The 23,385-nt window shown below is 54.1% G+C and overlaps 1 protein-coding gene across 1 annotated transcript in view; it reads left to right on the forward strand.

Moving 5' to 3' along the window:
• The window catches only part of LOC108638805 (dystrobrevin beta-like), a 40,201-nt gene extending 31,929 nt beyond the window's left edge, over positions 1–8,272 (forward strand). Inside the window, exons 4-6 of the mRNA XM_029965975.1 lie at positions 1,270–1,366; positions 6,961–6,981; positions 8,216–8,272. Coding sequence (XP_029821835.1) covers positions 1,270–1,366; positions 6,961–6,981; positions 8,216–8,248 — 151 coding nt within the window. The 3' untranslated portion in view covers positions 8,249–8,272. The remainder of the gene's footprint in view (positions 1–1,269; positions 1,367–6,960; positions 6,982–8,215) is intronic.
• The last annotated feature ends 15,113 nt before the right edge of the window (positions 8,273–23,385 follow it).

The raw sequence follows: 23,385 nt of genomic DNA on the forward strand, positions 1-23,385 counted from the left end.
TGCCATGAGCAAGGACACCTTCCACCAGCCCAGGGTGCTCCAAGCCCCGTCCAACCTGGCCTTGGACACTTCCAGGGATCCAGGGGCAGCCACAGCTTCTCTGGGCAACCTGTGCCAGGGCCTCCCCACCCTCCCAGCCAGGAATTCCTTCCCAGTATCCCATCTAACCCCCTGGCAATGGGCAGCCATTCCCCCTTGTCCTGTCCCTCCAGTTCCTGGTGATCCTCCAGCCCCTCTCTGCCTTCCCTCACATTCTGGAAGGCTGCTTAGTTTAATAACCACAGTCCTCAAAATACAAGAAGATGTTGAAAGAAGCATCCAGGGTGGTTAATATTTCACAGTCTTCTGTCCTTTAAAGAACTGGTCTGTTCCTGAAACCCCCAGAATGATTTATCCAGAGTGAGTCACGTGAGAACACAGATCCCATCGGAGACACTTGGAGGTTCAGTCTGTAATAGGTGATGCTTTAACTTGGGATTAAGACATTCTGGTGTCCACAAAAATAACTGTGGACGAATGAAGGAGCCTTTTTAACCTGCTTTTCCCCAGGGTTTTGTCTCATCACCTGTGACTGGGCTTTGTGGGTCCTGGCATCTCTTAAGTCGCCCGGGACACGGAACCTCCGCTGGGCTGACGTCCGTCTTTGAGCTGCTCCTTCTGTTAGTCACTGCTTTCTTTTTTGGAATCTGAAATCAAACCACACAGTCATATTTCCTCAAATAGCTCCCAGGCAGGTTTTCAGCTGCCAAGGAAAGGGAAGGTCACTCCTTATCTGTTGTTACCTGGTGCTGGCGCAGCGCGCGTGTCCCGGCCGATCCGTCACGGCACAGAAATAGCTCTGCTGAGTCTCCTCCAGACAGGCACAGCTCTTCCTCCCCAAACATCTGCAGCCTGTCCTCCTCTTCTTTTCCCCCCTCTCTGTCTTTCCTCCCATCCTGGCTTGTCTGAGCACTCCACAGGATGCCAGGCTCTGACAACTCGGGGGCCTTAAAAGGAAGAAAAAAGTGGGTTTTTTCCTCAAAATGCAGTGCCCTGAGAAGGGCTCCCCTGGGCCAGGGGCTGAGGACACGTCTCTGGGTTTGAGATGAACAGGGTATTGTCATCTTCAGGTTCATGGGCACTGTGCTGGGCCTTCCTCTGGGTTTTTGGATGGGGAGCAGGGGAATGGTGGGAACCACAGACCCCGTTACAGGGTGAGCTCCCTGGGCTGGTTTGAAATACCCCAAGTTTGTTTGTTTTCTGCCTCTTTCTTCCATGTGACCTGATCAGGCAGAGGAAGGATGAGCTGGAGCAGAGGATGTCAGCGCTTCAGGAGAGCAGAAGAGAACTGATGGTGCAGCTGGAAGGGCTGATGAAGCTGCTCAAAGTAAGGAACCTCCTGTGGGGAAGGCAGCACCTCCCTCCCCTGGCTCTGGGGCTGCTCTGGGGTCCCTGCTTTGCTGTCACACCTTATAAAACACCTCATGGGCAATAGGAGGAGTTTGCAAAAAGCCATTTCCATCCTGGCTCTGTGTGGGGGTGCAGGTGGCAAAGGGGTTTTCAGGTTCATGTGGTTGAAGTGTGGAGAACCCAAGGTTTGGAAGGGTTTAAAGAAGTATTTGATTTGGTAACTGGGACCTGATCTGGGCACCAGTTCTGTTCTTCCAGCTCTAACTGGGAAATAAGCTGGGAGCTGTAGTTCCTGCAGGGCAGGATGTGACTCCCCAGGGCTGTGGGGCTGATCTAGGGGGTGACCCTGCCCAGCCCCTGCCATGTCTGGGGGTTTGCTCTGGGGGTGATGGGTCAGCTCTGATCTGCAGCACCCGTCATTGTTTGGTTCCTGACCAGGGTCCTTCACTGTTTTTGTGGAGTCCTCCCTCAGCTGAGCTCCCAGATGATGAAATACTGCAGTCTGAAATACTGTTACTCCTTTATTCTCCCCCTTCTTTAAGTCAAACAAGAACCAGTGAGTCAAACGGCAAAGCCTTGGCCTTAAAGAGGTTTTGATCTAAGACAAGGTGCCCTGAAGGTGCTGTGGGGGTGGGAGAGAGATGGAGCAGTGACAGTGCCAGAGGCAGGGTGGGATATAGATCAGCCACAGGCACATCCTGATGATTCCAGGGAAATTTGGAGCTGGTCTGCACTGGGAGGTGACAGTGAATTCCCAGTGCCTGTGACTCCAGAGTGCAGGAACTCCTCAGCTTGGGTTGAATCCTGAGGTAGGAATTCCTACCCCTACCCTTTATCCTGAGTAGGAATTCCTACCCCTACCCTTTATCCTGGGTAGGAATTCCTACCCCTACCCTTTATCCTGGGTAGGAATTCCTACCCCTACCCTTTATCCTGGGTAGGAATTCCTACCCCTACCCTTTATCCTGAGGTAGGAATTCCTACCCCTACCCTTGCATCCCAGGGCTGGGATGTCTGTACAGGAGGTGATGATCAGAACCTCCCCAGAGGGGCCTGGTTTGGGATGTCTGTACAGGAGGTGATGATCAGAACCTCCCCAGAGGGGCCTGGTTTCCCTCATTTCCCTGGGCAGGTGAGCACATGTGGGATTTGGGAAGTTCCTTAAGCCAGGGGTTCTGCACTCGGTGTTTTCTCTGCTCAGCCAGTTAAGGTCTGAATTTCAAAATCCCAGAAATCCCAGAAAAGCTTGGGTTGGAAGGGATCTGAAAGCTCAGCCCATCCCACCCCCTGCCATGGGCAGGGACACCTCCCACTATCCCAGGTTGCTCCAAGCCCCCTCCAACCTGGCCTTGGACACTCCCAGGGATCCAGGGGCAGCCACAGCTTCTCTGGGCAACCTGGGCCAGTCCCTCCCCACCCTCCCAACCAAGAATTCCTTCCCAGTCTGCCATCTCTCCCTGCCCTCTGGCAGTGGGAAGCCATTCTCCCTTGTCCTGTCCCTCCATCCCATGTCCCCAGTCCTTCTCCAGCTCTCCTGTAGCTCCCAAATTTGTTTAAGAACTTTATCCAGCAGCTAGGACTGGGTATAAGGAAGAGCTCTGTCCCCATGAGGGTGCCCAAGCAGTGGGATGAGGGCCCACAGGGGCTGCACCATCTCCATCCTTGGAGGTTTCCAAGGCCCAACGTGGCCAAAGCCCTGAGGAACCTGCTCTGAGGTTTTGACCCTGTTCTGAGACCTCCTCAGCTGTCCTGTGAGCTGTGACTGCTGGAATTACTTGGTCCTACACAATGTGGCTGTTTGCCTTTCCCCCCCAGAGCTGTCTGTGGAGCCTGGCAGCCTCTTGGTTAAAGCATCTTCCAGAAAGACATCTGGTCTGGAGCTGGAGAGATCAGGAGTGGAAAATTCCCTGCCGATGCAAATTCTGCTCGAGCAGTCAGAAATTCATGCCTGGTGTTTCAGCTCTGACTCAGTTTGCACCCCTTGGTTCTCCCTCCCTGCAATCCAGGAGCACTTTTGCACCCCCCTCAATGTTCTGCCTGCTCAGGTCCTCCCTCAGCTCAGCCAGGGCACTTCTCAGGGGTGGGTTTAAAGGTTTTAAAGCCCAGCTCTGCTGGGCCCCTCACAACACTCTGCTCCAGCCTTTTCAGGGATGGTTTCTTTGCCTCCTTCAGATTTTTAACGTTTTGGGGTTTTTTTTTTTAACTTTGAGAAGAACAAGCCCTGGGTGGAATCCTTCCCTGCCCCTCACAGCTGGTGCAGAGTCACAGCAGGGCCTTCCCTGCTCTCCATCCCTGCTTTCCTCTCTGTGCCTTTTGCAGGCTCTCAGCCATCCAGCTCTTCCTCTGTGGATTTGTTTCCTCCTGTGGCAACTGGGTAATGAGGATGTTGTGGGTAAATCCTCTGCTGTGAAAATCTCTCACATCTGTGCCGTTCCCTTTAGAAGCCAAACCTGTTGTACATTCAAATAACAAAATCAGCCCCTTTTATGTCAGGATTTCCATGGAGTTCTGCAGCTCCTGTGTCACCTGTGTCAGGGGCTGGGTCCTGGGTCAGCATTTCTGTGGCTCTGAGTGAACTGATGGCAGGGCCAGATCAGACAATCAGAAATACTGGAATGGTTTGGGTGGGAAGGGACTTCAAAGCTCACCCAGTCCCACCTCTGCCATGGGCAGGGACACTTCCCATTATCCCAGGTTGCTCCAAGCCCCTCCAGCCTGGCCTGGGACACTCCCAGGGATCCAGGGGCAGCCACAGCTTCTCTGGGCAACCTGTGCCAGGCCCTCCCCACCTCACCCCCTTGTCCTGTCTCTCCAGGCCCTTGGAAATGGTGTCTCTCCATCTTCCCTGTTGTCCTCTTTAGGTAATGGAAGGTCACAATCAGGTCACCCCAGAGCTTCTCTTATTTAAGTTGTCTTTCCTCCCTGTTTGAATATCCACATCCCAGTCCTGGGCTCTCCAGGCTCCATTAAAAATTCCCTTCCCTGCACCCTGTAGCTCCTCACTCAGGTAATTATTTTTAAGCTGCAAGTTCCCCAGCCCTGCTGATCTAAAAATAGAAGTTCTAGTAGATACTTTTAACACCTTTTCTCATTATTAGTGTCAGTACTTCCCTATCTGCTGAGAGAAACTCCGAGGGGAAGTGCTGTGAGTCAGAGCCAGAGCAGAGACACGAATTCCTCAGCCCCTGCTCAGAACTTCACCCCCATGACCCGAAGCAGTGACGCTGCCTCCAGGCTTTGTTTTGGTTTTGATATTTGTGTCCTGCTCAAACTCTCCTTTTCGGTGGTTTCAGCCCTGCCAGACACGATTTTCCCCCCACAAGGTTTTTAGCTCCTCTCATTTGGAGCTCCTCAGAAACGTTCATGTATAATTTACATCAGCTGTTAAAGCTTTTATGGGGTTTTTTTTCCATTTTCTTGTGCAGCATTTTTTACATTTTTAATGCTGCCTTCATTTCACCATTTAGGGCTGGATTCAGCTTGCCCAGCTCTGGTTGTCTGAGAGTTTGGGGCCTCCAATCCCTCTCTGAAGAAAAGGAGACCCTGTGGGTGCCTCCCCTCTCAGGACACCCCGTGATTCCATGGAAGCCTGTCTTTGGAAGGCCACAGTTGTCCTCTGGGGGCTCGTCCATTTTTCCCATGCTGTGATGTTTGGCCTCAGGGCAGGGGAGGGCCCAGTCTCAGGGTCTCAGGTCCCTTCAACCCAAACCATGTTCTGTGATTTGGGGCTGTGCTGGGGTCAGTGACCCCCATGAGGGGTGTCCTGCTCTGGTGTCTGTGATTCCACACAGGACCCCCCCAGCCACTGCCATTTGGGGCTGGGCTTGGGGTTTGCATCCAGTGTCTTCCACATCCCCTCACTGACCCAGGACACTCCTGCTGGGGGTCCCAGTCACAGGAGGGTCATAGAATGACTGCTTTGGGTGGGAAGGGAGGGAAGGGAGGCTGTGGCTGCCCCTGGATCCCTGGGAGTGTCCCAGGCCAGGCTGGACAGGGCTTGGAGCAGCACTGGGTGGTTTGTAAGGTCCCTTCCCACCCAAACCATTCTGGGATCCTGTGGCTCTCTCCAGCCCCCTGGCCTGGCTCTCCCTTCTCTGCTGAGCTCTGCTGCAGTGCCCAGGTGCCCTGGGCTGGGCTGGCTCTGAGGAGCACTCCGTGGGGACAGGGAATCACTCTCCCTGCACGGATATCCCGCAGACAGATCCCCTTTCACTGCCTCCATTTCCTCAAAGGCAATTTCCTCGCCGGCTGCTCCGGTGATTTATCTGCTCCCTGGCCCTCCTGAGAGGGGGTTTTCACATCTGCACTTAATGCCAAAGCCTCATTTTTCAAACCAGCAGCTTTTTTTGTGGAGTGGAGATCGCTGAAGATCTTTTCCCTGACCCTGCTCCCCATCTGGTCCTGTGAGTCCCAGCCAGGGTGGGAGGAACAACTGGGAGCTGTGGGACGTGGGGAGGGCAGCGCTGACCTCAGCTGATGCTGATCTGAGCCTGAGTGGAGCCAGACCCCACATCTGCCACAGCAGCAGCTGAAAACACACCTGGAGGAGCCCTGAGTCTCACCAGAACAAAACCAAAAGTGTCTGCTCAGAAACATGGAGTTCTCTGCAGCCATTCCCAGATCTGTCTGTGGGGCACAGAGGGGAAAAAAACAGCTTTTTGAGTGGTCAGTGAGAAGAAGCTGCTTTAAATTAAGGGAAAGGTTCTGGTTAATCCTGCTCAGACGGGAGATCAGGGAGGGAAGGTGGATAAATGGGTTCGTGGATTTGAGGGCCAGAAGGAGCTTTTATCCCGTGAATTTTAATTCCCTGACCTGGATTTCTGGGGAAACGTGTTTAGGGGGGTCCTCTGTGCTGGGGGTCTGTGCCAGTCACCTGGAAATGCTGTCACTGCTGGTTTGGGGTACGTGAGTCACCAGGACTGTGCTCCAGCCCTTCTGTCAGAGCACAGAGCGATGGTTGTTGTCTGGGGAAGTGTCTGAATTAGGAAAGAAACTCCCCACTGTGGGACATTTTGCTCATTCCAAGGAATTCTCCTGTAGCTGAAGGCAGGATGTGCCTCCACCTGCCCAGCCCGATCAGAGGGGACATTTCCCTGCTCCAAAAGGGGATAAATTCATCCAGATTTCACCTCTTTTTGTCTTCCAAATCAGGAGGGATCTGTACTGACAAAGGCACTGCAGGGCAGGAATTGTTTTCTCTGCATCTCTTCCCTGACTCAGCATCTCTGCTGCCTTTGCCCTCCCAGTGCCGTGTCCCATTCCAGCCCTGGTGGCTTTGCCCTCGTGGGTCCCACTGGCAGAGCTCCAGGAATGCCCACTGGGAACCCACCAGGAGGGTGATGTTTCTCCCCTGGGGCTGTGGCAGTTTTGGGGCTCTGTGAAGGCAGGTTTGTGCCACGGGGAGCCCTGGTGCCCCACATCCTCAGTTCCTGCCCTGTGGAGGTGTTTGCTCCACGTGTTCTGTCCTTTCACTGTGGCTCTTGTGTGTTTTGTGTGAAAATTATCATTTTCCTGTGATAATTAATCTTTCCTCTTTCTCTCTTCGCCCTTTTCTTTTGCCAACACCTCCAGGAAGAAGAGCAAAAGCAGGCAGTAAGTTGACTTCACTTTGTAGGTGATCTGACTCTTTTTTTTTTTTTTTCTTCCTGCATGAAATCCATTTTCTGTTAATTGGCTGGTATGCAAATAAACCGTGGGGCTGTGGGGCCTTTCTCTCTCCCGGGTTTGCAAACAGCCTCCATCAGCTTCCATCAGAGCATGTTTGGTGTGTGTCCTTAAAGCCACTCCTCTCTCCCTTTCAAATGAAGTTGATTGCCACGGGGGCACAACCAGTGGCTGGATTCCCGAGGCTTTCCTGGAATCCTGCATGACCATCCGGGGCTGAAAACGGGGGATTCTCAGCTGGCTTTCATGATTTGTTTTGCTGGGGATCCTTTGGAGTGTTTCACATGCTAAGGAAGCTTTCCTGTCTCTTCAGGAACCCTTTAATTTGCCTCCTTGCCACATGCAAGTCCATGCATGAAAAACTAATTAATGGCTTAATATTCCGGGCATGGCTCCGTGTCCTTCAGCCGTGGCAGAGTCTCCTTGAAGGAGCCCCGGGGTGCTGGCTGTGAGCAGGAGCTGAGCTGACAGAGACAGGAAAGCCTTGGCTCTGCTGCCCCTTCCCATTTCCTCTGTGCAAACCCCAATCCTGTGTTAACTCCGGGATCCACTCCAGAGGGAGCCCTTCTGCTTTTCTCGGGATCAGCCAGATGTTCGGCGTCCCTCTGCAGCTCGGCACGTTCGCAGGGCTTTGGAACATGGTTGCCTCTCTCCCCGGGCTGTAATGACCATTAATCCTGGGGGTCTGCACTGCTGGGGGGGTTCACACGTTGTTTGTCACGGACATAATTGGATATTGGACACGTGCATTGGAGATTCTGGTGGCTTGTTCTTTGTAGGGGGTCGTATATTTTGGGGTGACTTTAAATGGGGAAAACACTTCAGTTCCACGTGTGCTGAAAGTGGCTTTTGGTGACTCCTGGGTGGCCTTTTATTAATGTTCTGTCCTCAGTTTGAGGTGCTGGTGAGTGGGCACCTTCTCTTGGAGCCCAGGGCCTTGTTGGGTGATCAGAGAATCATGGAATGGTTTGGGTTGGAAGGGACCTTAAAGATCACCCAGTTCCACCCCTGCCCTGGGCAGGGACACCTCCCACCAGCCCAGGTTGCTCCAACCCGTCCAACCTGGCCTTGGACACTTGCAGGGATCCAGGGGCAGCCACAGGTTCTCTGGGCAGCCTGTGCCAGGGCCTCCCCACCCTCCCAGCCAGGAATTTTTTCCTAGTACCCAATCTCAGGCTGTCCCTGGGTTTGCTGAGGCACCTGGCAGAAGTCATTTGGCTCGTTGGAGGGACCAGGTTGCAGCATGTGGAAGGATCTTCAAGGAATGTCCTGGAGGAAGGAAAAGAACCAAGGCACCACCACTCCTGTCCTCCAGCTCCTGACTGTGCCAGTGGAATGCTGTGCTGTGTGTCATTCTCCCACCCAGCATCATTCCTAGGAATAGTTCTCTGCAGGGAAAGGCAGTGTTATACATTAGCTCATTTTTCCTGTGCTGTGCTTTCATCTGGATTAGGGATACAGCAGAAGGGGAAATATGAGATCAGGGAAGAATTTGACCAATTTTACCTCCCTTCTTTCCCTGGAACACTGTGTCAGGAGGAGGATAATGAGCCAAAAGTAAATAATGTCAACACAGTGACATTCTGTCCGGGCCAATTCTGTTGGAATTGGGGATGAATGAGCCAAAAAGCCTCGAGAAAGGCAGATTTTGACCAACCAAAGGACATTTTGCTGGTCTGTAGGAGCTGAAACTTTACATCCTTCCTTTGCTTGGACTGAGAACTGTTCTCCTAGATATGAAGGGGCAGCCTGGACAGGCTGAGAATCCCAGGATGCTCCATTTGGCTGAGAAAAACACAGAAACCACAGACTGGCTGGGGTGGAAAGGCAGCTCTGAGATCACCCAGACCACCCCCTCTGCTCCAAACAGGCTGCTCAGGGCTTTGTCCCATCACCACAGAGTCATTAAATCCCAGAAGGTTTTGGGTGGGAAGGGACCTTAAAGCCCATCCAGTCCCACCCCTGCCATGGGCAGGGACACCTCCCACTGTCCCAGGTTGTTCCAAGCCCTGTCCAACCTGGGTTTGTAGGAGGGAAAATGTGGAGCAGCCTCTGGGTGTTGATCCCTGGGGATCTGAGGTGATGATCCTCCCAGCCCTTGGTGAGAAGGGTCAGTTGTGTGGTGGCAGCAGGAATTTCCATGAAGGGTTAAGGTAAATAACAGGCAGAACACGGGTCATGGACTGGGACCAGCAGCCCATCAAGAGCAGCAACGTTTGCATCCACTTTGGAAACCTCTGATCCTCCTTCACTGCCAGGGCTGCAGGTCCCTCCCTGCCTTGGGCAGAGATCATGGCAGGTGAGAAGGAGGGAGACACTGTTTCTGAGCCTGGGCAAGTCCAGAAACCTCTGTGCCCTGTGTTCAGAGCTGATCTCCCCTCGAGATGTTCACAGTCTCTGCTCTGTCTGGGGCTCACTGGGGCCGGTCCTGGGCACAGCCTGGAGGAGCAGAGCCTTGTGCAGGGCTGTTATTGCAGGGCTGTTATTGCAGGGCTGTTATTGCAGGGATGTTATTGCAGTGACAGAGCCTTGGGCCACGTGGTGTTCGTGGCCCACCACACTGTTCCCCACCACTGCTGGGGCTGTTGTGTCCCAGCTAGTAAAGAGCCTAATTTACAACAGGACCGTTTCCACGTCTCAGCTGGTGAGAAACTTGGACAATCTGCTAAATATTAAACCCCCTTTGTTTTGTAGTCGGAGGAGCAGCCGTAGGAGCTGCGCTGTTCTATATCCAGAGGAACATTCAAGGGATTCCCGACCATGTGCATCACACGGATGGTCCTTGGCGTGTCCCACAACCCACACAACAGACCCAGAGCAGCGCCAGGCGCTCGTGCTCCGGCACCAGAGCCTGGCTCTAATGCCAAACAGGCCCAGGGACACAGTGGAGGAGCTCATGGGAGGGCTGAGACGCTGGAATGGAATCCTCTCCTCCCAGAAAACGGTGGGAACCATGGGAGCAGCAGAGCACACTGGGCTCGTGGCCCCCAGGGCTGGGTTAGCCAGCAGAAGTGGACGTGCACTCACCCAGCAACCCTTGGGAAGGCGTGGAGGTCCTGGGGGGACTTTTTCCTTTAACCCCATGGAGAGGGATCAGGAGTTCCCCTTTTCCTCCCAGGGTTCAGGTCGAGTGTGTAGATGAGACCTCCCAGTGAGCCTGAGCAGTGCCAGGGCAGCAATGCCAGGGCAGCAATGCCAGGGCAGCAGGGCCAGGGCAGCAGCGCCAGGGCAGCAGGGCCAGGGCAGCAGTGCTCATCCCCTGAACGAGCTGAACCTCCTCAGCCTTGGCTGCAGCAGAGCTGAGCCCAGCAACCAGCTCAGGTGACAGCTGTGTCCTCTCCCAAGGGATGCAGGAACCCGTGAGTGGGGAATTCCCAGCCCTGCAGAGCCCTGGATCACCTGGAGGAGTCTCCTGTCGATACCTGAATCCAAGGCTGCTGCTCAGTTGTGCATCCATTGCATCAGCCAGAGGTCCAAAGGTGGAGTCCCCATCCCTGGAGGTGTCCCAGGAAGGCCTGGCCGTGGCACTCAGTGCTCTGGGCTGGGGGACAAGGTGGGGATGGGGCACAGGGTGGGCTCCATGATTTTGGAGGTCTTTTCCAGCACAAATGATCCTGGGATTCCTCGGCCTCCCAGAGCCCGTGGCTGCACTTGGTGTTGGGAGCAGTGTGCCTGGGAACTGCCAGGGAATGTGCCCCCTGAGTTGTGTCCCAGCCCTCCCAGCGAGCGTTCCAGCACTTAGATCCTGCGAATTACCTTGTTCCAGTGCCAGCCACACTCCTGTGTGTGGTTCAGCTTCCTGATGTGGACAGGCAGAGCTTTGGGATGAGCTTGGGGTTGGTGCCTCCACGCTGGGAGCGTGTTCATGGGTCTGCTGGAGGGTATCGTTGAATCCAAGTGGTTTGAGTGGAAAAGGATCTTAAAGCTCAACCAGTCCAACCCTCCAGCCATGGGCAGGGACACCTTCCACTGCCCAGGTGGCTCCAGGCTCCATCCAACCTTTATCAAACCTGGAAGACCTCCCAGAAGAGCCAATGGGTTGTGTGAGGAGCCCATCCTATGCAATGATGGAGTTCATCTGTCAGACATTTCGGAATGGAAGGCGGGGTCTGTGCTGCCCTCAGGTACTGGAGGTGAAGAAGACCCTCACCTGGCTCTTTGGTTGGCAGAAGAGTTCTGGATGTGAGGAGGAAGGCTTGGCAGGGAGCAGGCACGGATATGTGCCAGGATTACTGTCCTGGAAGTGTTTGCTCTGATGGATCCTCACTGTCCTGTGGTGGTTGAGTCGGGGAAGAGACACATCCCTGAATCATGTGGCGGTGCTTCCTGTCCCCATGGATGAACACTGAAGTGGAGACAGTGTCTGCAGGAGACCTGGTGTCCCTCTGAACAGAAAGAAGTCCCCTCTCCTGGAGCACTGCCGAGTTTCTCCGGGCTGCAGGAGCCATCCCCAGCCACCCTCTGCTCTCTGTGCCAGGAGGATTTGGAGAGGGACTTTGGACAAGGGCCTGGAGGGACAGGACAAGGGGCAATGGCTTCCCACTGCCAGAGGGTTAGATTTGATATAGGGAGGGAATCCTTGGGCTGGCACAGGTTGCCCAGAGGAGCTGTGGCTGCCCCTGGATCCCTGCAAGTGTCCCAGGCCAGGCTGGACAGGGCTTGGAGCAACCTGGGCTGGTGGGAGGTGTCCCTGCCCATGGCAGGGGGTGGGACTGGATGAGCTTTAAGGTCCCTTCCAACCCAAACCACTCTGGGATGCTCAGCTGGGGAGGGGTCCCTGTCAGTCACTGCCAGCCCAGAGGGGCTCCAATCCCCCCATCCCGTTGTCCAGAGCACACAAACAGCCCGAGGGGCCAAGTGTTGTCAACCAGAGGCTGGAGCAGTGGAGAGCACTTGGCTGTTTCTGACCCTGCCTTGCAGCAAGCAGAGCTGTTTCCAAGCCGGCCCTTGTTCCTGGGCTGTCCCGTGGAGAGGGACCGGCGGGAGGCAGGACGGGCTCTGCCCCCTCCCAGCCCATTCATGCCTTCCCTGAATCACATTCCTCTGCCCTTAATCACGTTTTGGATCGCAGGGCCACAAACAGGCAGGAGTTTGTTCAGTTCCTTGCCTTCCAAGAGCTGCCTTGGCGGGAGACACGTCTGCCAAGTCCCGGCTCTCCAACCACTGCCCTCAAACAAAGCTGGGGGAAAACACCCCTGGTAACGTGCTTCAAACCCAGCTGAGGGGGTTGGCTCCGTGTCCTAAACAGGTCCCCCTGTCAGAGGCTGCCTGAAAATGTTCCTGCTTTTATTCTCTAGAGGTTTCTGTTTATTTTCATATTTTTTTTTTGTTTTAACGCTCGCCGTCTGTGAAACGGGGGATTAGAAATGAAACAGTTGTGAGAGGTTTGCACCAGGAAGTGCAGTTCCTGTGGGTTAATTGGGGGGGGGGAGAGTCATAAGGAAAGTCAAGGCTTGGTCATGAGCCATGTGTGCTCGGGGGGCTCCAAGAGCCCTGAGAGCTTATTTTTGTGTTCAGCATATTCCCCGTGTGAGGAGGCATCAGCCTGCCTTGCTGGAAAGGACTTGGAAGTCCTTCAAAGTCTTCCAGGGTTCTCTGTCAGGAAGTGTGTGAAAGCTGTGTGTGATATATGATGTGGTGCCTGTTGGGTGGGTCTCCAGGAGGGTTAGATCCAGGCAGTTCTCCCTGGTTTCAGCAGCAGGCCCTGAGGTGCCCCAGGCACTGGGAGAACCCAGGACTTGCAAAGCAGAGGTTGGACAGGCCTTGGAGCAACCTGGTCCAGTGGAAGGTGTCCCTGCCCATGGCAGGGGATGGGACAAAGTGGGATTTAAGGTCCTTTCCAGCCCAAAGCATTCCATCCTTCTGTGATCCCACACCGTGCCCAAGCAGCATTCAGCAGCCAAGGACATCGAGTCTTCAAGCCTGAACTCACCTGGGATGTGGAGGTGCCTGGGAGCAGCACGTGAGCCCCAGACCTGAGCTGTCCCTGGGTCTCTGGCCCAAACAAGTGTCATGTGTTATGTCTAAAAAAACCTCTCACACGGAAGCAAATTGTGGGAGGGGGGCTTGGACTTGGAAATTAGATTTTTGGGGGTCTCAAACCACCACAACAAGCCATACCCCAGGTGTTCCCAGGGCCCACAGGGTCAGAGCAGGGTCTGGGGAGTGTCCCAGGGCTGGGGGCCTGGGATACCAACAACAGCTTCACTCTGTGAGTCCCCTCTAGGAGAAATTTGGCTTCTTGGCCGCTGAGCAGTGGGTTTTAAATACCCAGATACGTTTGTGGACTGCCCAGGGCTCAGCTTTACAATGAGCTGTCTGTGGCAGCAAAGCCAGCTCGAAACATTCCTTTTCCTGTGCCAGCAGCTCTGCCCATCCAGTTTTTGAGGGGCCATGCTGCAAAGCAGAGCACTGGCATGGCCCTGTGGAGCACAGCATTCCTGGGGAAGAGGTGAGGCCGGGAGCTCTCGTGGCTGCACCGTCCCTGACCTCACACAGACCCCTGAGGATCACCAGTCCAGCCTGGAAGGGGCTGGGTGTGGTTCCCAGGGCTGGTGGGTTTGTGTCACCATCTAAGCTCCTTGGCAGAAGATGGGGATGAGCCCCTGTGGGTGAGGGAGGGTGGAACAGCAGGGGCTAGGTGAGGTCCAGACCCTTTGGAGCTGTGGGAGGAGAGGATGGTTTGTGTCAGAGCAGAGCAGGAGGAATGTTCTAAAGGCTGACGAGCAGCATCCCTGCAGGCTCAGGGAATGTTTAGGACCGTGAATTCAGGGCTCAGGTTTGCCCTGCAGGGATCATCAAATCCCAGACTGGTTTGGGTCGGGAGGGACCTTAGAGCTCAGCCCATCCCACCCCCTGCCACGGGCAGGGACACCTTCCACAGACCAGGGTGCTCCGAGCCCCGTCCAGCCTGGCCTGGGACATTTCATCCCTCACAGGGACGATCTCGCTGCCGAGCTCACAGCGGGGTTTCTGCTGAAGATTCTCTCCCACTCCGTGGGTGTTTCTGTTCCTGAGGGCTTTGCTGTGGTGTGTTGGGGGCATTTCTCATCCCCCACCGACGTTGCCACGTTTGCTGCCCCGTTTGGGGACGGATGTTCCCGGGCCTGGACGTTGTGTTTCCGCTGCGGAGGAATCGCTGCGGCGACTGGAGGGACGTGCTGCGAGGGTTTGCATTTGTTTTGGCAAGGGCTGATTTCGCCTGATGTTTGTTTAGCCCCTGGGAAACGTGGTGCTGACGATGGGTTTGGCAGGACCGACGGCAGGGTTCTGGAATCGTCCCTTCCACGGTGTTTTCCTGGGGCCTGGGCTGTAACTGGTTAAACGATCGTCCTTGCCGAGTCCAGGATGTGAAATATTTATTGCTTCCCTGCTGAATTTCACGAGCCATGCTGACTCTTCTAAAACAATGCTTTCCTCACCCTGTAGTCAAGTGCTCCAGCACGTAAAGGAGCTGAGGGAGGTGCAGGCAGCGCGTGCAATGTCCCCTTCGGGTGCCATCCAGCCCAATTCCCTGCCATTCCTGATTCCTTCTGCTGGGCTGGAGCACCGGGTTGGCACCCAAACACACCCGGTTGATGCCATAAATAGTGGATATGAGCAGCTTTTCCACAGCATTTTAATCTCAACCAAACTCCAGAACCGTCCGTTTTCACATGTTCGGTGTTGAGTTGTGTCAGTTCCAGAGACAGGAAAAATGGTGCTTTTTTAGACACTCGAGAACACCCAACAAGATGTTGGTGGAATTCTAATGGGAGCCATTTGCCTGTGTCTTAGCTGTTGCTTCTGGAAGGGATTGCTTACAGAATCCCAGGATGGTTTGGGTTGGAAGGGACCTTAAAGCTCCTCCAGCTGCACCCCCTGCCATGGGCACGGACACCTTCCAACATCCCAGGTTGCTGCAAGCCCTGTCCAGCCTGGCCTTGGACACTTCCAGGGACGGGGCAGCCACAAAAACTTCCCTCACTGTGGCCTCTAGAAGAAGCCCCCCAAAAATCCTTTCACCCACCATCATGGAAGATCAGGAGAAGCCCATGTTGGGTGTGCACGTCGGTCCCATCATCCCCCCGAGGGAGCACCCAGAGCTGACCTGCCCCCGTGGGGTGGGAGCTGAACGATGCTGTTGGTGCCCAGTAACTCAATTGCAGAGGGATTCATCCTGTGTGTGCATCTGCAGTGCTTTCCCTCCCATCATTACCCGGGCCTGGAGGGGTAATCAAAGCCACGTGAGGGACATCTGGATCCACTGTTGGTTTATGTGGCACCTGGCCCTTATTAATAGTAATGAGGAAATGGCAGTTCGGGATTTCTTGACCTCACATGAAATTCATTTCACTGGGCAAAGGTTGATAACAGATGGCAGCAATTTGGGGCTCAGTTCATCATCTGTTCCACAGACTTTATTGCTCTGGTTTGGCCCTTTCCTCTGTCGGGAGTGATCCCTTTTTCCACCTCGCCTCTTCAGAAGGGTTGTCTCTTTCAAAGGGAGCCCTGAAACATCTTGTTAAAGCATGTTCTGTGCAGCACCAGGGTTTAGGTATGGCCTGACACAGCCAAACGAGCCCGTTGAGCATAAATCACTCTCTTTGCTAACTGTGCAGTAAACTTTTATCTTTTTGAAGCTGGTGGTTTCTTCGGCATTACTGGCCCCTCTCCAGGTTGTTCTTTATTTCCCCAGCCCACAAATACACTTCTGCACTCGGGCTTGGAGCAAAGCAAGGAGCTACAAGGAGACACAACCCCGTGATTGTCAACACAGTGCACTAAAAACATGGGGGCTGTTCAGCCTGGAGAAGAGGGGGTTGTGTGGAGACCTCTTAGAAGCCTTTCCATGCCCAGAGGGGCTCCAGGAACTCTGGAGAGGGAGTTTGGACAAGGGCCTGGAGGGACAGGACAAGGGGGAGTGGATTCCCCTGACAGAGTGCAAGGTTAGACTGGATGTTGGGAAGGAATTGTTGGCTGTGAGGGTGGTGAGGCCCTGGCACAGGCTGCCCAGAGAAGCTGTGGCTGCCCCTGGATCCCTGGAAGTGTCCCAGGCCAGGTTGGACAGGGCTTGGAGCACCCTGGGCTGGTGGGAGGTGTCCCTGCCCATGGCAGGGGGTGGGATGGGATGGGATTTAAGGTCCCTTCAGCCCAAAGCATTCCATCACTCGATGTTCTGTCTCAGAGCAGAGTTTGTGTCACCCAGGTCTCAGCCATGCCCCAGGGAGCTGAGTGCTGGCAGGTGGGGTTGGGAGAGTGTGACACCTGTGGAAAGGGTTTGCACTGTGGTGTCTGTCTGGCTGTTGTCACACTGGGGTGGATTCATGGAATCACAGAATCACTGAGGTTGGAAAAGCCCCCTCAGAGCACCGAGTCCAACCATCCCCCAGCACTGCCAAGGCCACCCCTGCCCCCTGTCCCCAAGGGCCACCTCCACCTGGCTTTTAAATCCCTCCAGGAATGGGGACTCCCCCCCTGCCCTGGGCAGCTGTGCCAGGGCTGGACAGCCCTTTCCAGGAAGGAATTGTTCCCAGTATCCAACCTGAACCTCTCCTGACACAGCTGGAGGATTCAGTTACCCTTAAAACTCATCCCAGGTGGAGCAGGTGAGAGATCTCTGCACCTCTTGCTCTGACCTGCTCGTGGGTTTTCCAAAGGTGTGTCTGGGTTTTTTCCCCCTGGCCATGGATCTCCTCGACAAAAGGCACCATTTGTGGTGCTCCTGGAAGGGTAAAACCTTTTTTAACTGTGGGGGTTTTTTTGATTGGTGTTTTTTTTTTTTTTTTTAGTAATTTTAGTTGATTTGAAACTTCCTGGAAGAGCAGGATGAAGAAACCCAGAAAATACAGGCACAGTGCTGTTTGGTGTCACAGGAAATACTGTGAATCCAAGACCTTGGGAGTGCTGAGGCTGGATGTTGCTTGCTCATAGTCAAACACTGGTGTAAATATTACACCGTGCTACGGAAAGGGGAAAAAACCCCATACCTGGAATCAATTTATCCATAGTCCCGGATCAAAATGGTCCTACCTAAGAGCTGACTGGGTGAAATATCAGTTCCAGCTGTGGCTTTGGCCTTTCGTGATGTTTTCAGCCTGGAACCTCTCGGGGTTTTTTTTATTTATCAAAGTGAGATGGAAGTTGTTCCACGGACCGAAATCATCGTGTAATCCAAATTGGGTTTAGAGACAAATGCTTGTATTGTATTTGTGATTTAGCCTGTCATTTACTACTGTAAATGCCCCTCCAGTTTCACGAGCCCGAAGCAGATGTGCTTAAATCCACAAAGAATTAAAAGGGCAGAGAAACAGAAAATCTCAGTGTTTTACCTGATGCTGTGTAGGGAAAATGTTCAAGGCCAGGCTGGACGGGGCTTGGAGCATCCTGGTCTAGTGGGAGGTGTCCCTGCCCATGGCAGGGGGTGGAATGGGATGAGCTTTAAGGTCCCTTCCCACCCAGACCGTTCTGGGATTGGAGGATTCCATGAAAGTCCTGCTCTCGTGAATGGCAGCTTTCCTTTCCCTGAACCTTTCTCGGTTGGATTTCACCAGGTGGAGGTGAGGGGGGTGCTTGCTTTAAGAAAGATCAGAATTCCAGGGCCTGAGAAAGCTCCCTCAGCCATTGCCCCCCTGGCACAGCCTGGCCCCATCATCTGGGCTCATTTGGAAGCATCCCATGTTTGCTTCCAGCAGCCTCCATTCTCCAGCTCATTGGCAGCCTAATCCTGCGTTTCTGACAGCGGTAACGAGCCCATCAGATTAAACAAGACACAGAACTCTGGGGGATCTGCATCCCCTGAGTGGGGCTGTGCCATCACCATGCTCCGGGCTCCGGGGCCTGAGCACCCAGAGCGGGGCCATCGGGAGCTTTGGCTGACAGGGGACCCCAAATCTCACCTCATTCCAACCCCCTGCCATGGGCAGGGGCATCTTCCACTGGAGCAGGTGTCAGGTGAGCCCCGTTCCCACCAGGTCAGGTCTGTCAGTCGTGCCCTCGTGGCAGGGGCGCTGCCGAATTCTTGGCCCCGGTTATTTCTCCCCGAGGCTCCTGCAGCCCTTTCAGCCCTTGGTGCACGGCCTCAGGAGCTGGCTTTGCCCTCTTTGAGCTGGGGGCTCAGTCAGGTTTGCTCCAGCCCAGCCTGTATCCCTCTTACACATCCCTCTTCCTGAGACTGGAGACCTCTGGTCCCCAGATCTCCCAGTGCTGGTGGCGGCTCCTCCCAAGAAATTCATCACTTTTGTAGCAAGAACTCCATCATTTTCACATCAAGGATGTCCAGAATCACAGAATTAGAGAATCATGGAATAGTTTGGGTGTGGAAAGGGGTCTTCAAGCTCTTCCAGTCCCCTGCCATGGGCAGGGACACCTTCCACTGTCCCAGGTTGCTCCAAGCCCCCTCTAACCCAGCCTTGAAGGTTTGCAGAGATGGGGCAGCCACAGCTTCTCTGGGCAAACCCGTGCCAGGGCCTCCCCACCCTCCCAGGGAGGAATTTCTTCCCAGTATGCAGTCTCTGGCAGTGACAGGAGGAAGCCTCTCAGATCTCTCCCTTCCTCTGGAGCTCTTTGCAGCTCGTGGACAGACCCCACCATCCCACGAGAGGCTCCGGGCGTGTCACGCTCCGTGTCCGTGTGTTATGGATTAGCTGGGGAGCCACTCCTTCCAGAGATCAAAGGAGCTTCTCTGGGACACGAGGAGCTGGCTTTTGGAAACATGCCTCCAGCAGCTGTGGGGCCATGGAGCAGCCTGGGATCCTTGGCTCTCCCAGCAGAGCGGGGAGAGCAGCTCTTCCACCCCAAATCCACGTGGTGGCTGGTGCTTCTCCTGCCCATCCAGGGTGGATCCTGCTTCCTCAGATTTCCCTCAGCTCTGGTAAATCTTTCACTTTGACTAAAGGTGGGAGTCCAGTTCATTTCTGGTCAGACCAGGAAGGAGTGCTGGTGGGATTCTCAGGGATGTGTGCTCCATGGAAAGGAGTTGGGCCTTGTCCTGCCTCACCAGGGCTGAACCAGTGTGAATCCCAGCAGCATCCTTCCCATTACTCCTTTTCCAAACCCACAACTGGAAAAAGGAGTGCTGGGAGTGGTGTTGGAGCCGAGGAGCAGAAGGAGCCTGGGGTCAGAGCAGCTCCTGGGGACCAGAGAAGGTCCCTCCTGAGAGGTGCCAAAACCCAACCCCTGAGATCCAGCCTGCACCATGCACTGCTGGGGGGTAAGTGCCATCCTTTCTTCTTCTTGGACATCAGGAGGAATTTCCTGCTGGAAAGGGTGGTGAGGCCTTGGCAGGGGCTGCCCAGGGAGGTTTGGAGTGCCCAGCCCTGGAGGTGTCCCAGGAAGGCCTGGCTGTGGCACTCAGTGCTCTGGGCTGGGGACAAGGTGGGGATGGGGCACAGGGGGGACTCCCTGGTCTTGAAGGTCTTTTCCAACCTCACTGATCCTGTGATTCCTCTGGGAAGGCTGCCTGCCCTGAGCACAGTGTGTGTGGGGCCTCTGAGCATCCCCAGCAGTGCTGAGCAGGGAGGAGGAGGAGGAGGAAGAGGAGGAGGGAGGAGGTTTGTGCTGTGATGAGGCTGCTCTGCTGCCTCCTGCCTGTGTCATCTCATCCCTTGCACTTCCCTGCTCCGTGTGTAGGCCAGTGCTGGGGAGGCAAACCCCAGGAGTGACTGGGGTGGTTGGAGCAGCTTTCCTTTGCAGGGTGTGTGCAGCACAGGCAGCTCATCTGCATCTCTCACTGCTGCTCCTGACAGCCAGGAGTGTCAAAAAAGGATGACAAGTCCTGGAGTTTTATATAGGTAACACTTCACAAAAGTGGGGAAAGCTGCTGAGTTCCAGCTGCTCCTCACCTGTGGAAATGTGTGGCTCCGAGGGGTGTGGGAGTGACCAGCCAAGGGCACTGTCAGCCTTTGCCTTCTGCTTTGAAGCACGGGTATATTTACCCAAACAATTACAAATTTTGTCTGTTTTTCTCAGTTCCCCAAGTTAACATTTATTTGGAGTCACAGCCTTCCTGAAATGGGTTCAAAAAGTTGATTCTGATTAGTTCCCTGACAATGAGAGATGCTTTCCTTAAACTGTGCTCGTACTGTGCTCTGCTCATCAAACTGCTCATTTCTCTTTTAATCTGTTTCAACAACTTTATTCTGAGAAAATATGTGGATACAGAAATCAAACGTGTACACTTTATTTTTCAGTGATTAGATTTAAGTTTATTGAGCGTGAAATCCACATTTCTTTATCCTTGTGTTAGGACTGCATTTATCGTGGTAGTCCATGGTCAGTGAATGACCCATCTTCCTAAAAATCTTTATTTTTAGGGCTTTGGCCTAAAGTGCATAAACATCCCCAGCATTTAGCAAACTCCCCTCACTTTGGAGGAGACCAGAGGGGGTGAGGTCACTGGTGCTGGTTTCGGTGGTGCTGCCCAGGACCCAACTGTGTGAGCTCTTGGGTTTGTTCATTTTTTTGTCTTTTTATCTTCACAAAGATAAACTCTGCTGGGAGAGCTCGTGGCCAGAGAGGTTTCCTTGTGTCCCTGTTGTGTGTCCTTGTGCTGGGCCCCGGGAGCATCACTGTGGGATGTTCTGGGGTGTGGGAGTGTCTGTGGGATGTTCTGGGGTGGTCGAGCCACGAGTGCCATTGCAGGAGGAGCTCAGGGCTGACCCTCAGCCTCGGGCAATTTGTAGGCCCCTCTCATGCAATAACTGTAGTTTGGCCTCAGTGCAGCCCATTCCCTGCCCACATCTTGGACAAATCAGTGTCTGCTGTTAGCCAGGGAGAGGAGCACCCCGAGCACGTGTTATTCATTTCAACTGCAAGAGGGGAATAATATTTATATTATATTATTATATTTATACCCGTGTTCACAACTGAGAACAGCCTGGGGTGTGACTCTCTGTGTGGATTTAGGTCTTTAGGCTGGGAGGAGCTCAGGGTGAGAAGGTGAGAAGGGAGTTCAGCATCCAGCTTCAGACACAGCTCAGCAGAGACCACGAGAGCTGGGAATTCCCAGGCTCCTCACAGGGATGGTGCCAGTGCTTCCCAAGGAGCACAGCCTGTGTTCCCAGCTGCCAGGTTTAGCTGGTGGGGCTGGTGGTCATCACTCCTGGTGGCTGAAAAGCAGGACATGAGCCAGCAATGTGCACTCAGAGCCAGGAAGGCACCGGTGTCACCCACCCTGAGGGTGGGGAGGGCCTGGCACAGGCTGCCCAGAGGAGCTGTGTCTGCCCCTGGATCTCTGGGAGTGTCCAAGGCCAGGTTGGATGGGGCTTGGAGCAACCTGGGCTGGTGGGAGATGTCCCTGCCCATGGCAGGGGTGGGACTGGATGAGTTTTGAGGTCCCTTCCCACCCAAACCACCCTGGGATTCTGTGCCTCTGGAGCAGAGTTGACCCCAGTCCCCACTACCAGTGATGGTGCCTCAGTTCCATGAAGCATCACAGGCAGTCTGTGGCTGCTCCAGGAGCATTAACTGCTCTCAGTTTGCACTGCACAGAGCCTCACATAAAGCCCCAAAGGCCTGAGCTGAGGCTTGGTCATGGATTCAGTGGGGCCAGCGAGCCAAAGGGAATCTATTATTATTATTATTATTATTATTATTATTATTATTATTATTATTATTATTATTATTATTATTATTATTATTTCATGCCCTGACCCCTGGAGCCCGAGCAGACACAGTGACCTTCCCCCTGCACTCCTGGAGCTGTGCAGTGTGACAGTGCTGCTGGTTGCAGGCAGAGCACTCCCCTCTCATGAATAACTCATTATTTTCATGTTCCAGGCAGCTCCTGTCCCAGAGTGCTGTCCCAGAGCCTCCACGTGCTCTGTGGTGCTGGCCCGGGTGCCTCTGTCAGCCCTGGGACACGTGTGAGTGGCCACAGCCCGTGTTCCCCTGGGAGTCACTCCTGTTTGAGCCCCTTCCATGGCACGACACAGGGCTGGGCTGGCTTAGCAGCAGGTTGGGCCACGGCAACACCTGCCTTGGCCATGTTCATCCCCAACACACAGCTTCCCAGGCACAGCCTCCAGAGCCCTGGAGGACTGCATGAAGTGTTTGGAGAGCGTTCCAGGAAATGATGGAAGCCATGAGGAATTTAAACTTTTTCCCGAGTTTTCTGTCCTCGCCCACATTCTGCCTTCCCTGGCTCCCCCCTCGCCTCCTTCCCAACCCACCCAAACCTCCAGCCGTGGGTCCTGCAAAAACTTGGAGCTCTGGGCTGCTTTTACACCTCCTCTGACACGAGGGCCCCAGGTTTAAACAACAGATGAGCAGCCTTGTAAATCCATCCAGTGTTTTCTCCCCTTTCAGCGCCCGAAGCCGCATCATTAATTAATGATTAATCCAGTTAGTGGTTGTTTCCATCACCACCCCACACCGCTCTCCCCCAGGATGACTCCGTACCTTTTTTTCCTCTGCACACGTCAGTGAGGTCTCAGGGGCTCAATTTGGAACCAGAATTGCTTTCTCCTCCCTCAGCCCGTGGGTCCCTTTACGAGCCTGTTCACGCCAAGACGTGCGGCAGTGTCAGGGCCCTCCTGGCAAGGGGCTCGTGGCTGCTCCTCCTCGCTCGTGAGCTGGCTCTGAGGATCCCTGCATGACTCTCCTGCAGGTGGGAGGGATGTCTGGAGGCCTGAGCATCCCTGGAGGTGTTCAGGGAGTGACTGGATCGGTCACAGGTTGGGCTTGATGGTCTTGGAGGTCTTTTCCAACCTAAAGGATTCCGTGATTCTGTTCCCAGCCCAACCTCCTGCCCAGGGCTTGAGAAGTCTCTGTTCTGGGTGGCTCCCTTCGAGCTTTATGGAGTAAAGCTCCATGACAAGAGTTGCAAGCTCAGAGAAATCAGATTGTTCAGTAATTGTGTGTTACTGTGCACAACCCTCTTCTCTTTTGAAAGGAACAATGTTCTGCATTTTTGTCATCTTTCTTTCCATGAATCAGGTGGTTTTTCCTCAGTGCAGCCTTTTCAGAGTGACTGAAACGATTCAGTGCCTCAGGAAGATGACTGCTCCACCAGCATTGCTTTTTATGCACTTCTCTGACCTTCTGCTGCCTAAATGTAAAAAATGGGGGGGTTTGTTACAAACATCCCCAAGGCTGGGAGCTTCACTTCTCAGGGAGTGGGTTTGTGTTGCATTTGGAACTGGATGAGCTTTAAGGTCCCTTCCAACCCAAACCATTCCATGATTCCATGGACTCCTGAGGGCGAGTGGCCGTTTGCCCAGCCTGTCTGATGTTCCTCTCCTCGTGGCACATTGCACCTGGTTAATTTGGGGTTTGAATCCAGCAAAATTCTGTTTTGTGTTCAGTGTCTGAGCCAGGAATCTCTCTGATGTTCTGTGGAACACGGTGACACGA

The sequence above is a fragment of the Manacus vitellinus genome, unplaced genomic scaffold (genome assembly GCF_001715985.3).
Source record: "Manacus vitellinus isolate BGI_N305 unplaced genomic scaffold, ASM171598v3 scaffold_128_pilon, whole genome shotgun sequence".
Lineage (NCBI taxonomy): Eukaryota > Metazoa > Chordata > Aves > Passeriformes > Pipridae > Manacus > Manacus vitellinus.